At 41.2% G+C, this 16,536-nt stretch overlaps 1 protein-coding gene across 7 annotated transcripts in view; it reads right to left on the reverse strand.

Annotated features, from left to right (window-relative positions):
* Positions 1–16,536, reverse strand: part of TTLL5 (tubulin tyrosine ligase like 5) — a 147,243-nt gene that overhangs the window by 59,970 nt on the left and 70,737 nt on the right. For all 7 annotated transcript variants that reach the window (XM_082318434.1, XM_082318432.1, XM_082318433.1 and 4 more), the window contains one exon: positions 355–509. In XM_082318434.1, the coding sequence (XP_082174560.1) occupies positions 355–509 (155 nt within the window). The remainder of the gene's footprint in view (positions 1–354; positions 510–16,536) is intronic.

Here is a 16,536-nt window from a genome sequence, read left to right on the forward strand (position 1 = left end):
AACATGAAGATGAGGCCTTAGTGGAGATTTCTGCAGTATCAGGTGTAAGTCTGCATCCTGCATATATGCCTCAACACCAGCAAACCTAAATTTACACATGCAGGGATGACAAATGGTGAAAGAGAAACAGGCATTTTCCTTTCATTCTACATGTTCACCCATGCCCTTATTTCACCATGAACCTGCCAGCTCTGGGAACATATCTCTATTTTCATAGGCCTAGTTTCTAGGAGAGTCTTGAGAACCAGTACTAGGCCCTTAGATGTTATCTTCTGAGCCAAACACAAGTTACAAATGAGCTCCTGAGTGCATTGCATTCTTCTTCAAAAAGCTGGAACAGCAATTTTAACTTACCTGACTGCTGAAGAGACAGATCTTTTGTCAGCTATATGAGCGTCTGACTGAACAGCCCACAGTGACCCCCTTTTGTTGAGTGGTGACCGGTAACTCTGTGGGGTGGCTGCATTCCCCTTGCTTATAGCTCCACTTGCCAAGTTTAGGTTTGTTAACTAGAGGGGGGAAAAAAAAAAAAAGACATCAGAAACAATTAAAAACCAAGAAAAGAGCAAGAGGTGTCACTAAGTAACCTGGATAGAGTATGTACTAAGAGAACTAAGACTGCTAGAGAAGGGAAATCTTTAGATGCAGAAAAACTGTGCTAGTTGCATAAAGCAGTGGGAGAGATGACACCAACAGCCACCATGCTTGAGATGAATTCAAGTACCAACATTAAAACCACAACCCTTCCATTCACAGAACAACAAAGGATGAAAAGGACAAACATGGGGCAAAAATCACAAAGTAAGAAAGCAACATCACTTTCCTGACGTGTGAAAAATTAACTCTACATGCACTAATCAAAAGCTAGAAGCTCATATTACACTGAGTAGAGACCAGAGCGTCTGCCCAGTCATCATGAGCTGTGTCACTAAGCCAGCCATATGCATCTGTCCTCTCTCTACCCCTCTCTATGCACACATACAGGGACAACCCAACAGCATATGTACCTTGGATATAAAATTCAAAACCAAGCTCTATCACGCATGAAAGAAACTTCTCACCCAACCACTTCCAAACTGTTCACACAAGTAAATACACTAGCTAATGATAGCCTAAAATCATCTTAAGTGTAGGCTTGCTATATCAAGCTCTATTGATAGAACAAAGAAATTATCTATGTGTTCTTAAGCATATAAAATGTATTCCAATGTATTCTTGTGTTGCTTATCTTCTTGAAAGATCAAACTCTGCAAGCAGACACTATCTGTTGGTTTATTTAAGCGAACCTAAATACATAACATAATGGTATCTACTACAGCAGTGTAAGTATTAGTTTACATTTAAAAAAAAAAAAAAAAACAACAACATTTTATGAAGGTTACAAAGCACTACAAAGGTTGCAAAACTAAGATTCCCAGTCAGGCATTGTCAGAATTAAGTTTATGACTGCCTTTAATTACATGATCACATGCTTCTTTTTAGGAGCACAGAACAGACCTGGTTCTGCACCAAGATTAACGTCATGTCACAAGCAAGACTTACCTGTATTGCCCTTGCTCGCTTCTACCTGTATTGCCCTTGCTCACTTCTGTGGCAACTGGAAGGCATATAGCCAATGAGACACAGGACACAGCCAGAAAGAAGAGTGTAGCAACTAGCCCTGCATCGGCTCCAGATCTCAAAGGCAATGCTTATTAAGACACTTAGGTGTGACTTAAGCATAGCTTCTGAACTCCCAGCTTTGAGATCTTAACAATGCTCTTTTACCAGAATTTGTGCATAATTGCTCAAACAAGTACATACCAGCTTCATTTCAATACACTACACTCATACCTACAACAGAATTGTGCAGGACTGCAGACTTCGTATCCTCTGACTGAATTCTGGAACGTGAACTAACATTGCAACTGGCAACACAGTAGGTTGCCACTCCTTCTGTGGCTTAGTAGTACAAAGCATCTAAGCATCTTGTAAGCTCAGGAATCTTAACTCCTACTTCAAGTTCTGGACAGGATTAAATTATAGTGGTTACGCACTAGGCTTCTGCCCACTTCTCCAAAAGCAATCGCTTTCGTCTCATCCCTTCACAGCTCTATGCTTTCCCGTTCTTGCTCCTTGTCTGTGTCTCATTATTCACACCTAGTCAGTCCCAGCTTCCACGTTTCAGGTGTCATTCTCCTTATTCTGCTCAGTCCAGTTTCACTTTTACAGATACCCAGCACTGGCCTCACCACTACTTCTGGCCCCTGAGCCACACCATTTCAGGCCTGGAGCTTTCCATGGGAGTAGTTATTTAATCTGTCTTCCCACACTTTTGTTCTCAGTTCCTCTTCCAGTTGCTTACATGCCCTGTATCCAAGTGGCTCCAGTTTTATTCCCCTCCCCAGCCCGCTCCTTTTGCCAGCCTCTCTGTTCACCCAGTCCCAGAATGTGGGCTCCTCACTGGACCACGTTTACCACACTGCCATTCCTTCCAGTTCTGTCCTTTTACCCGAATGGTTTTCAGTGTCCTCTCCCAAATTACATCCAGGTCCAAATTTCACAACCTCCTTGTCCTAGCTGTTCTCCACACCTTGGCAGAATTCCCACTCATTCTGCATTCAAGTCAGACAGGCTACAAACACAGACCAGGTCACTGAAAGCACAGCAGAATGGGGACTCAAGCCTCAGTACTCTAGAGGTGCAACTACAGAGAAATTCAATTTAGCATCCTCAGTGTGGAGGGAATCTCCAGGAAGCTGAGAAGCTCTAGCAGGTGCTGCTGAGTATATTTCACCTGAAGCTTTTCAGATAGTTACTGGCAATCAAGCTTGGACAGAATTTTAAATTCCAAATTGCTATTCCAAAGCATGGGAGATCCAGACATTTGAAAGAAAAGTTCTGTAGATATTAAAATGCACAGAATATTTTTTCTTTATCCAGCCTTGGTTTTGGCTGGAACACTTCACCTTGCCTGAAGTATTCTGAAAACTGAACATCAAGCACAGAAAACATGAGTCCAAATGGATAGTTTCAGAACATTACAAGCAATTTAAAACAAGGTCTTACAGTGGGACATATCGGACAAGCTTAGTAATGGGCAGTGCTACCCATCTTATATGGAAAACAGCATTAGGTGTCATTTTGGTGCCTCTACCCCACCCTTAAATGTTGTTGTCTTCTGTGGAATTTAATTAAAAATTAAAGCATCTTCATTGCAACAACAGAAAACTTCAAATTAGTTCTGATTGTGCCAGGCACTATACAAATACCTAACAATAACAGTTTCTGGCCACAAAGAGTTTATTGTCTGAAAAGAAGCAAGAATGGCAAATGAGGCAAACACAGAGGGCAGCATGGTAAATGAAATAGGATATACACAATTCTCAGCTTGTCAGCAACAGTGATCACAACTTTCCTAACACATCCAATGTGTGAAACGAAGACAACTTTATCCAGTTCTCTCTCCTCATCATCTTGATACTAAGAACCATTTATAGTCTGATGAATTACCACCTCACCCCTGCTCTATTAATGCAATATGCTTTCCTCTCTGTATCATCTCTGTATAATACTGTATCATTGTTTATTTGAAAGCCATCTTTCTAAGCAAAGCAGGTGAGCAAATAGCTTAGCATGGGTAGTAGGGACATTTCACACATTCCAGGTAGACAGGTGTTTAAACTACGGCAGGATTAAACACAGGCAAGGGATTCGGAATGAGGGAAAGAACACCACCAAGAGCATAAGGTTTAGCTGCAGCCGGCCCACCCAGATGGGTGTTACTGCTTGTTACTGTGCCATGTACTGAGACATTTCAGCTGCTGTAATTAGCTTGCCAGGATGTTGCCTCGTGGATTGCTGGGGCACCCCCAACACATCTGTGCTCAGCAGAGCAGCTTCATTTTCTAGTCACCAGTCCTCCTGTGCACCTGATGAAACTATATTCTTCCCTTTATAGAAGCAAATACTTAGCAGCAAATCAACTGTTACTTTGGCTTAAAAGAAGATATTGTATAGCACCTGGAGCAAAGCAGATACCAAAATCTCCATAAAGAATAGCTTGCAGCTTCAGAAATTGTGGTGGTGGAAAACAAAAAACCTAACAAACAAAACCCACAACTACAACAAACAAACAAAAAAAATCACACGCACACACACACCCCCGCCCAAAACCAAGAAAGGCAGGCTAGTGGGGCTCACCAGGGAAGGTGGTTATTGGTGCGGATCTACAAAAACAAAGTTAGTTTTCACACTGATTTGCATCAAGATGGGTTCAAACTCTCCTGCTTGGTAAGATTCCTGTTTTTCACTAGCAGTGAGGGACTTCAGAATATTTTTTTCTGACACTGACAGTATGACAGGAGACCTGTGGGTACTGCACTGCATGCTTCAAGCATCCCTATTTTCAAACATCTCTCCTCACATCAATACGTTGTCTGTGGAGTCTGTAAAAGGCAAGATAATACACAGCTAATACCTCTCATGACAGAATGATTCATAAAGTTCTGCCACAATTTTTAAACTGTTGGGGACAGCAAAAAGGTCACAATCTGAAAGGAACATGCTGAGTGAAGAACATAATGGGATAGTAAATCCCAAAAAACTCTCATGGAAGGAGGAGAGCCCACTTGATTTACTTCTATTTATTATCTAACACGAAGAAATACGTGAGGGAAGAATATGCAGGTTGTCACAGCCATATCAATAAATAGAGCCTTGTGTTAGAAAACCTAACAGCACATATACGTACTGTTATACTGAGTTTGATACAATGTTAAGAAGCCAAAAAACAAATTATTGCACAATGCCAAAATACTTTTTTTTTTTTTTTTAATTCTATAAGCATTACAAGGTAAGTTTATGACTGCAATACACTTGCCTTCTTGACAGCAGAGACACATAAGCTTAAAAGAATTGTTCTCCATGGTCTTGCTTTATTCAGAGAAATTTATTTCGGAATAAATTCAAGATTGAAAGCAAGGCCACAACACAGAATGATACCCGAAAGTGCTGGATATAAGAGTTGAGGGTTTCGTTTTTGTTAGTCTGCTTTATAATTTAAATAGGAAATATGAAATCTCCAAATACAGAGAGGAAGAAAGAAAATTCCAGGATAGAATTTGTTTCTAATGAGTAGCATCCTACAGAAAAAGACCCATTGTATAGTACCTTTAAGAATTCACAAGCAAGAGTTAGAAAAGCAGCTTAGTATCTTGCATATTTCTGATCTACATTATACTATTCTTCCAATAGTTTCCCATTATCATATTCAAGAACCTTTTCTCTATAATAAAGTAAGTATTTTCATTTCATTTTGATCTTATCTAATGTTTCAAATAAGCTAAAACAGCAAATGTTAACAATGGCCAAAAAAAAAAAAAAAAAATCAGTGCTGCAGATCAGTCTTCACGGATTCAGGAAAAGCCTCCTAAAAAGCCTGAGCGTTTCTCTTGCTAGTTTGCAGGAGTCAACCAGGGTGAACAGGGACACATCATCACTAGAAGTTGTTACTCTGCCCTTCTTGGCAGAGAATGGAAAAGTGACTTAAATTTTCATTACCAACATCCTGAACAGCAGATCCAGAGTTTCACTGGTCAATGTGTTACAACACTGAGCAAGCAATGCACTACAAAAAATGCCTACTTCTCTCCCCAGTTGGCAGTTTCAGTATTTTTCTGCCAAAGACCAGTCATATCCTGTTGCTTATAAAGTGCTGGGGACTGGACATCTACAAAGTCTCCTCTCCAGTTCACACATCTCACATTTCCATTTGGATCTTTCTGATTGGTGAGGAGGAAAAGGGATTCAGAGTTCGAGACATATTTCAAAGATCAAGACTAAGAGATATGCCAAAAGAACACAGTCATCATAGTCTTGCTTTATTGCCTCTTCCAAAAAAACCTTCAATATGACAAAAAGTTCACAGTCTGAAACAGGAGGAGACCTAAGGCCACAAAGTTTTTGGCACAATGTACCCTATCAAAAAGTTTCAAAGGTATAAATGAACATCAACAGTTCACTCAGAAACCTTTTCCTTTAAAGAAAGATTGGACAAGGATCATGGTAAGACACATGTGCGATCACTGCTCCTCTACCTTAGGACCAGACCAGAATCTTTAGGTTTTGATGCCTCAGACAGGACAAGATGACACTATATCATAAGCTCAAAGAAAGAAGCATTCCACTAGAAAACTGAAAATGTGCAAAATGTCTCATCATTTGTAATATCTTCTCCTTTGCCTTTTAATCTATTCTTTCCTGTGTGCTCAGTTTGACTCCTTCAAGACCCTTCAGTCAATCCCTAATTTTCCATTTTACTACTAACCATTAATCCAGCAATGCTATCTTTATCCAATAGCTTGTAAAAAGAGATGTTTCTTTTCTTCCATTACCTGGCTTCCATAGTCACTGTATTTTCACCTTCCTCAGACACACATACCCCCGAGACTTTTGAGACCAGTGAAATATTTATATTCCCAGGAACTGAGGGGAAGAGCTAACAACTTGCCATTAAAAAAAAATTGCTGCATTTTCAGTTATTTTTCTTCTTTCAGCCTTCAGAGATTACTATGACTAGATGCTACAACATTATAAATATTCACTGTTAATCTATCCTCTCCCCAGTCTGTGTGTTGCATTTTCTTGGCTTCACCACAGAGCTCCCATGTACATCTGTGATCTAGCGCAGGCTAGCATGACTCGGTCTAACAGAGCACCAAGGTCTTCCAGTACTATTGGAAACAGTCCGTCTGCCTTGCCTTCCTTAATGCATCGAGATACTGGAATCCAACAGGCCACCCCAGTACGGGAAACATCACAGGATCTTAACCTGCCTCTTTCCTTAAGAGGCAAAGGAAACCCCAAACCACAAATCTCTAACACACTGTCTGAATAGTGGCACAAAATATACCTCCTACAAATTCCTTGAAGAAACCATGTAATACGAACAGATTTTTCTAGGGCCATCTTTTTGTTACCCAGGCCAGCTTCCTGATCACACCCCATACTAAAACACCTTCATTTTATGTACAGATTTGAATTTGCAGGAGCAGCCAGCCAGAAGAAGGGAAGAACTGGGGCTAACAGGCTGGGAAGTGTGAAATCTGTGTGTGTACCAAGGCTGATCTGGCCAAAGGCCTGTGACATTCCTTCCCTGCTCGGGGAGCTTACCAGCTTACAGGATATACATATGCATACAGAGCATAAGTGTTCCAGTCTCCAGAAAATGTTCCAGACAAAGACCTGCCAGAGACATTCCTGGGAAACCTGACAAACTTGCAAATTCCTTTGTAGTGTCTCCAGCGTATGCATCCATTTAACAATGAAAAAAAAAAAAAAACCAAGTTAGTGCTGCTGCTGCGGATGGCTGAATTCCCCTCTTCCTTCTCCTGAAAAAGTCAGGCTTTCATTTAGACATTCTCTGCTTCAAAACTTCCCAGTGGGAGTGATTTTGATAAGGCACAATCCTGCCAAACGTTTGATGATCAGGGTGTAATCTTTCCCATAACAAGAGTTCTAGCTGCTCAGCCTGGCCCATTTGGTGACTCTCTGCAGATCTGCAGATGTTGCTGCATCATAACAAAAGCCTCTGCTCCTATTCCCTTTGGAGCCTCAGAGCAGAAGGGGTTCAATTCAAGCACCGCAGAAACTACATTGACACTTTCACTTCCTACAACCTCTGCTGAGACCAGTTTTATTACTGCTGATGCCACAAATCAGTAGTATTAAAAGTAATTCCAGCTCCTGTGTGAACAGCCTGGGGATGAGGAGGAGATGGGGCCCTGCAGCAGTGCAGAGCTGTGTGAAAGAGGAAAGAAAAATATCCCTCAGACTTCATCTCCTGGCTTCTTGCTCCTCTTCCTAGTCAGAGTGAGATGCCTTTTTCTTTTACATTTCCCTTCCTCTCCATCAGTGGAAGGGTAAAAGCCAACCAAATGGTTACATAAGGAAAATAAATCTGATTAAGACTCAGATAGTGGGCTGAGTCAAAGCAAGAGACTAACACTGAAAAAAAAAAAAAAAAAACAAACCCAAAACTTTGGTGGGAAAAATATCCCCACAAAATTTCAGCAATATTTCCTGCATCCTGAGTTTAATGGTCTTTTTGCAGTCACTGTGTTGCGCTACTCAGCTCTAAAACTGAAAGACCTGATGCCCACTGGGACCTGTACGGTGTGCTTTGGCACACTGGCAGTTTGCTTTGTGGCACTTTTCCTCTGCTGAGGCAGGTAACTGAGGAGTGGTGTGGGTTCAAATATTGTTGTAGTTGATGTTAAGCTGAAGCTCGCTATTTTGCGATTCCTGTGGCATATTATTCCCACAAGGTCACGCTGGGGCACTGTGAAATGCCCATTCCAGTTCTTCCTCACTCCCTCTCCTCTGGCCTAAGGTTTAGTAAACTTATCTGCTTCTTGCTAATTCCCACCTTCTATCCAAATGAAAAACATAGAATGAGAAAAGTGCCGCATCCTCCTATGGATCTGTCAGCCTGTCTGCAGGAATCCTGGCTGCTGGATCTTGGGCACTGACGGGCTGCATAGCAGAGATGGAGGCAGCTCGGTATGGCCCTTGCCTGGGTGGTCTGATGTTATCCCTGTGATTAAACTCCCTGGCTAGAAGAATTGGAGCTATTCCTAATGATAGCTGAGTCCTGAAATCTCACACTCTCCCTCACAGAGAGAGGCAGAGCTCCCACCAGGCTTCCCCTCCCCCTTCTCTTCCTCCTCCTCCTGGTGAAGCTAGCCAATTCAACACATTCTTCAGTTCACTAGCATTAATAACTACAAAGTACTACAGCCTGGTAGATATCAACTGCAGGCCCCCACACCAGCCTCTGATAGGGACCTCACACAGATCCAGCATTGCAGAAGAAAACCTTCTTTTTACCTTACAGCATATTTCAGAGAGAAGTAGCATGCTATTCACCGAGAAGAAAACCACATACATATCCAGGATCCAGGCACCTGGCTCTGGATCTGTACACATGCTGTGCATTTTAATGTCCTCCCCATAGAAAGTCCTGTAATGCAAGCACACGGAAATATTTTATGCTAAACACACATGAAATAAAGACTTCAGGATTAACACCTGGTAAGGAACACAGTAGAGGGTAAAGAAGTCTGGGTTATTTTGGTCACATCCTTCATCCATGAGGAAAGGCCAATGGCTAAGAGTAGGTACAGGCGAAAAAACCCTCTTAGTTCAGCTGTCCAGAAGTAACATAGTAGCCAGTAAGGTCCCTATGCCACAACTCAAGGCAAGAAAGGCAATTACGTCTCTACACAATGAAAGGGGCTTACTGAACCGTATCTTCTGGCTTCATTCCCCAACTCACCATCAATTATCTGCCTTGATTCTCCAATAGTACTGTTACTATCTTGGGCTCATGCTAGGCAATGGGCAAACTGAATAAGAACATTTCAGGATAACTGAAAAATTTAGTTGAGTATCGTTAACACACTGACAAGACTGCAGGTGAACCACTGCACTACACATACTGACAAAGACATCATCACCCTGTAAAAATAATTAGCAATCATTTGCATGCCATAACTAGGGAAATGGCTAATTTCAGACACTGATTTCCTCACAAGTGTCTCAGTAACCCACTTATCATAAAGGAAATATTTAGCTTGACTACAGTAAAGCAATGTAGCAAAGAAAAAGCCATAAATATGGAAGCAGCAGCATAGCACGCGTTCCTCAGTATTAAAGACAAAAGGTCAGTTCAGAGCAACAGCCCAGCAAACTTGCTATCCTGCCTGACATATTTCAGAAGATGGAAGAAATTTTAGTTTCCATGCATCTAACTGAAGCATCTTATTGATAAAGAAAATTAATTTACTATTTCTGTATATTAAAAGCTAGGGATCTATCATTCGCAAAATCCTCGTTATTCTGAGGTAACTATGGCCTGTTAAGCTTTCTACCTTAATGGTATCTTGTTGCAGGAAGTTTCAGAAGGTAAATATATTCTGTGACAATAATATTCACTTTTATTATCCGTTTTTACTCTGATGTCTTCCTACTAAACTGAATATCCCGTTCTTATTATGAGAAACATGAATAAAATGAACTTTATTTACCTTGTCATCCACTGCTCTGTATAATTTCTTCATACCTGTCTCCTCCTGGAACAAACTTAATATTTTCACTTCCTTGTTAAAAATGCATTTTGCAGTTAATTGTTGTAGTCACTCATCTGTGAAGCCCAGTTATTTTTCTTGAATTGACTTTAGGAATGGCAACAGAACTGAAAACAGTTTTTCGAAGGAGGGCATGTAATTAATGCTTACATAATTACATACTATTTCCTATCCTGTTCCTTAAACATGCTGATAATTTTTGTTTGTTGCTTTTACTGCTTGACTTAGAACAGGTATCTCCACTGTGCTTTCCAGAACAAAACTCATCCTTTCTTCCCTAAATGATTAATTTAAAGCTTATTACTTTAAGTGGTTAAAATTATTGCTTGTCATGTAATCAGTTATTTGTAAACACTGAAATTCATCTGCCATTATCTTGCCCGGTTAATGCAGTTGTTAAATTTCTCTTAGCTTTTCTCATCATAATCAACAGAAGAATATAGACGTACTGACAAATTACCAGGAGGTAGGCTCAAGTTTAAGTTTACAGCACATATATAACTTCACAGTAATTGAACATCTGGACACTTGTAGCCCACATTACACTGAACGCAACAAGAAGTTACCTCATGTAGTAAACACGAGCTGCACAAGCATGTGTTCACATGGATGAACACTACAGAGTCGTTAATCTACTGTAAATTCACACCCCATATTACCTTGCAATAACTTGCTTTTATATTAATTCCTTATGTAATAATATGCCAGTCATTATGAACCTCCTCCTTTCAAATCTTTCATTTTACACTCCATTATGTGCATTCTGTATTCTGCATCTTCAGTTATCCACTTGCTGTATAGCAAACTGGCTAGTTATTCTTTTGTTTGCTTTCTCTCTGTTTTTGATCTGTAACTTTACCTCTCCCCCTGCAGATACCTGGCTTGACTAACAGTCTTTGCTGAAAGCTTGTCAAAAACTTTTTTGAAAGTTTGAACAGCAAGAACCAGTTCCACTAGATGCTATTTTTCTCAGTTCAAAGAATTCTAATAGATCAAGACATGGGTTGGGTGTTTTGGGGTTTTTTTTTGGTCTGAATTATGTTTACCTGGGTGAATTAAAATTCCACTTTTATTTCAATTTAATATATGTCTGCTAGAGGAGCAAAACTCACTGCTTTGATTTACAGGAAACTTTAGGGGCCTTATTACAGAAAAGCACATTTGTTGCTTTTCTGTCCTCTATACCAGCTTTACCAGTGACCACAGCTTTCAGTAGAAACTTTGTCACTACGCTGTTGCATTTCTGAACTCCTAAATGTATACCAACCAACCACAGAAGTCTCACAAAACATTTTTTGCCTACCTTTTTCTCCTACAAGCTTAACACTTCATTACCTGGAAAGAAAATGTATCTCCACTGTATCTACTATAGTGAAAAATAACGCAAAAGAAATTATTTAATATCTCTAATGCCCATATCCTTCAATATTGGTTTCTGCAGACCTAGACTATATCCTCACTGAATTAATAAATTAATCTATCAATAGCATATTTAAGGCCATTGATTTCCTGTGGGATCCCCGCACATCTCCCTGGTCAATAACCACATCATTCACAAGTCTGCTATCTATGATACCGTCAAGATCTTTCCTCCTTATGTCCCCCTAAGTTACAAGCAAGAACCAGCACATGTTACAGCTTGCCCCAAGTTAGAAGCCTGTTCACTGCTAATTAATACATGCATTCTGACTGGCTAGGCAGCGGTCCAAACAGAAGAGGTATGTTGAACTCCACCTGATTTTAGCCCTCAACTGAAACACTCTCATGGGCCTCGCACTTCTATGCACTTAATGTTTTTTTACAAAATGGGTAAGAACATACTATCTTCAAGACTAATTTAGTTGAAACTTGGGGCATTTGAACATTTGGACATGAAGAGGGGCGTTCTCGTTCTTACTTGTTTTCTTATGACCTTTTGAGCTCAGATAGCTCCTTATTATCCTACTCAGACATGAACTTATCAGGTTAATGCTGGATACTCAAAGGCACACATTTTCCACAGAGATTTCTGTGCTGCTTGCACCCAAACATATTGGGTAGTTAGAGGAACACCTTGTTATTTTTGGATACTGTGGAAGTACTACAGTTAGATGGCGAGTACTGCAAAAATCAGGCAGTGTTTGAAAGATCTCTTATGGATAGAGGTAGATAATTCTCACTGTTTGTCATAACTTCAAGATCAGCTTCATTATTAGATTTTATGTAATAATTTTATGTAATCACAAAAACATTGTAAATCTGTGGTTTTAAGTAAATAAAATTCCCCAGAAGTAAAAACTAACATTCATTGCTAATAGCTATATTTAATAATAAAGATTCTCCCTAGCAGCTGACATGATCTACCTGGACTTGTGCAAAGCATTTGACACTGTCCCGCAGGACAACCTTGTCTCTAAATTGGAGAGACATGGATTTGACAGATTGACCACTCGGTGGATAAGGAATTGGCTGGATGGTCACACTCAAAGACATGCGGTCAATGGCTTGATGTCCAAGTGGAGACCAGTGATGAGTTGCACTCCTCAGAGGTCGGTATTGGGACCAGTGTTGTTTAGCATCTTTGTCAGCGACATGGGCAGTGGGATTGAGTGCACCCTCAGCAAGTTTGCTGACTACACCAAGTTGTATGGTCCGGTCCGCACACTGGAGGGAAGGGGTGCCATCCAGAGGGACCTTGACAGGCTGGAGAGGTGGGTCCATGTGAACCTCATGAAGTTCAACAAGGCCAAGTGCAAGGTCCTGCACATGGGTCAGGGCAATCCCAAGCACAAATACAGCCTGGGCAGAGAATGGATTGAGACCAGCCCTGAGGAGCAGGACCTGGGGGTGTTGGTTGATGAGAAGCTCAACAAGACCCAGCAATGTGCGCTTGCAGCCCAGAAAGCCAACTGTATCCTGGGCTGCATCAAAAGAAACGTGACCAGCAGGTCAAGGAAGGTGATTCTCCCCCTCTACTCCACTCTCGTGAGACCCCACCTGGAGTACTGCGTTCAGCTCCGGGGCTCCCAACATAAGAAGGACATGGACCGAGTCCAGACGAGGGCTGTGAAGATGATCAGAGGGCTGAAGCACCTCTCCTATGAAGACAGGCTGAGAGAGTTGGGGTTGTTCAGCCTGGAGAAGAGCAGGCTCCGCAGAGACCTTGTAGCAGCCTTCCTGAAGGGGACCTACAGGAAAGCTGGAGAGGGACTTTTTAGAAGGGCTTGTAGTGACAGGACAAGAGGTAATGGCTTTAAACTGAAAGAAGGTAGATTTAGATTAGCTATAAGGAAGAAATACTTTACTGTGAGGGTGGTGAGGCCCTGGAACAGGTTGCCCAGAGAAGCTGTGGATGCCCCATCCCTGGAAGTGTTCAAGGCCAGGCTGGATGGGGCTTTGAGCGACCTGGTCTAGCAGAAGGTGTCCCTGCCCATGGCAGGGGGGTTGGAACCAGATGATCTTTAAGGTCCCTTTCAACCCAAACCATTCTATGATTCACTGTATTTATTAATTTGTAATGCTGAATATTTATCTTCCATAACCTGAGATTCTCATACTCCAGTGTGTCCTTAAGGCAACATCTTTCCTGCACTTACCATTAAAGACAGTTACAGAAGTTGCCCAAACAGCTGCTCCTTTTCTAGTCTAAGATAGAATAATACTGCTCCTCTTTTCTCTCTTCATCTCTCTCTCATTCCTGCAACTGAGCAGTAAGGCATCATACAGTGATGCAGGGGATTAAGTAATGATTCTTACAGGTTCTAGATCAATATTTCTATTGTATAACAGTGTGAAGGCACCCTTGTTTTCTCCATGTTGCAAACATGAAGATGCACTGATGAAATTTTATACGATATAATAAAAAAATATTTTTCAAAGATACAAATTAATGAAAGGCAAAACGTTCTCACACACTTTGTGAGACAGTCTGTGAGGACTGAAAACTGTGTACAAGGCAATGAAACTGCACATCAGTAAGGCTTTACCTTCCTACCATCTCCATCTCCCATATTAAGACCAGTTCACTTTATGAGTATCACTGAAGTTCCCAGCTGGTATTTCAGAAGTGAATGGAGAGGACTGACAAGACAGAAAGATGATGTCATCACAAAAATCTTGTTTTCTTAGGACAACAGATTTTAAATATCTTGTTCAAAGCTCATCAGATACTTACACTTAAAATTTTCGCTTTGAACACTGTCATTTCAACAGCCAATTCGCTTAATAAACTGATTTAGTACAGCAGGTAGAATACAAGAGTGTAAGAGAGAAAATGTGAAACAGGTGCTTTGGGGATGGGTAGGAAACAGTGAAGAACAGCAGGGATTGGAGAGGGACTTGCAACCAGAATGGCAACATCATTCCAACCACAGCTGTTAAGGCTACATTCCTGGGAACCCTGGAGACCCACGCTAGTACATGGATATCAGAAGCAATTCTCACAAGAATGGGAATGGAAAACAAGCTTCCCAGCTGCTCTTGGAAGGAGGTAATGTATTCAGCGTACCCCCGCCCCCAAGACACAGCTGGGCACAACACAGGGGACCAAGGCACAGACAAATGTATTCAACTCTCATAGAAGTTCTTGCCCTTGGAAAAGAAACACAGCCCATAGTAACAGTAGCATTTTCAAAAGTCTCTCTTTCACATACCACCTCCAAATCAATAGTCCTAATCTTGCCATTAAACATAATTAAATCCAAATATCAAGTCCCTTTCATACCAGCCAGGTACTTTCCAACAAGGTAGACTAACTCCAAGTTTCTGGAGTGGCTTTAAACAATGGTACTATTTTTATTATTTAGGAAAGTGATGTTCTCTTCCAGGGGTCATCTTTATGCCAATTTATTTTACAATGCTTTTACTTTAAAAGGACCATTATATTTCAAGTGCCTTAAACGGAGGAGTCAAAAGGGGGAAAATAACAATTCAGAATCTTCTGTCTAGAAATGCATAGGAAAGCAGTGCCCTGTTTAACTAAATCACCCTCATACAAGTGATCTCTAGAGATCTCTAACCTTCTCTCAGCTTTCAATCCCTTACTTCTCCTGTCCCAAAGCCACCAGGGTTTCATAACCCAGAGTCCCCAAGCACTCCCATCCCAAGTCTTTCCCCCTTTCAGCCCATACCAATGGTCTTTAACTTCTCAGTTCTCTCCAGCTGTTTAATAAATCCCCTTGCACATGTTTCTCTCTCTCTTCTGCCCCTATCTTCCCCCCTGCTGGTTCAGACCAAATCCTTCTCTGCCCAAAGCTATAACCACACAGTGCTGGCAAATAGCTTCACCGATATCTACCCTTCTGCAAATCACTTCGCAAACTGCCAGCCTACTCTGTAATGCCTGCGCTTCCCTTATTCATTCAATCCTCCTGCTTCAAATCCACATCCATATCTAGTGGCTCAATGCCAGGTGTCCTGGTTCAAGCCCAACCCTTTCTTAGCTCCTCCAGTTTTGCCTGTACAGGCACTTGCTGCCACACTATTATGCTTTTGTTGTATGCTGGTACCTCTTGTCACCCTTCATTGTCACAGCAGCCTTGTCTTCCCACAGAACTAAAGCCCTTGGTCATTGTTGCAAGACAGGCTTTAAAAGTCAGGCTGGATCAAAAAAAAATAAATCAGAATGACTCTTAGATGACAGAAGGGTAGAATTTGTTGGGGGTGGGGGGGAATAAAAAGCACAAGGAATAGCTGTATGCTTTAGCCATGTTCCTTTGGGCCTTGCAGTTACACCTGAACCTTCCAAAACATCACTGTTTCAGGTATGATTAAAATAATAGTCTTAGCTTAGAAATTACTATATATGTCATAAATTCAGTACTGAAGAATCAGTTTGCCTTAAAAGCAAAACTGTCCTCAACTAAGCCATCCAAATTTTCATACTAAGCAAGCTTCAGATTTCATCTCTCCAAAGGGATTATTGCAGAAATATGGCCTGGAGAATCACAGTAGAGAGCAAATGTCTAGAACTGAATGGATGCAGGCTTAGGAAGGAAATTCATTGTCAGATAGAGCTCCAGCTCTAAACTTTTCATTGACTTGTGAATCCCTTTCTACATGGATCTTTTTCATGATGACAGAAGACCACTAAGACACAACCCAACCCATGTTTCTGTATTTCACTACAGAAGCAAAGCCTGTACAAACACTGTGTAGCTGAATACAAAATGCATCAAGGTCACTCAGAAAATCTACATTGTCTGCTAGGAGCTCAGGTCTTTATTGTCTGCTTGTCACAAAGAAGGGAATTAGCACCTTCATTCTCCTTCTATACATGCTGTGGGAAAGTATCTTGGGAGAACCCAGAAGCAAAAAGCAATGCAGACACATTTACCACGACCAGTGCATTTCCAGAGCTACCACTGCACTTCATAGCCACTTTCAGATTTCAGTATACCTACACTGACTGACCGACTGGCGGCTAAACAGG

Source organism: Platalea leucorodia (genome assembly GCF_965183815.1).
Source record: "Platalea leucorodia genome assembly, chromosome: 7".
In the NCBI taxonomy this organism is placed as follows: domain Eukaryota; kingdom Metazoa; phylum Chordata; class Aves; order Pelecaniformes; family Threskiornithidae; genus Platalea; species Platalea leucorodia.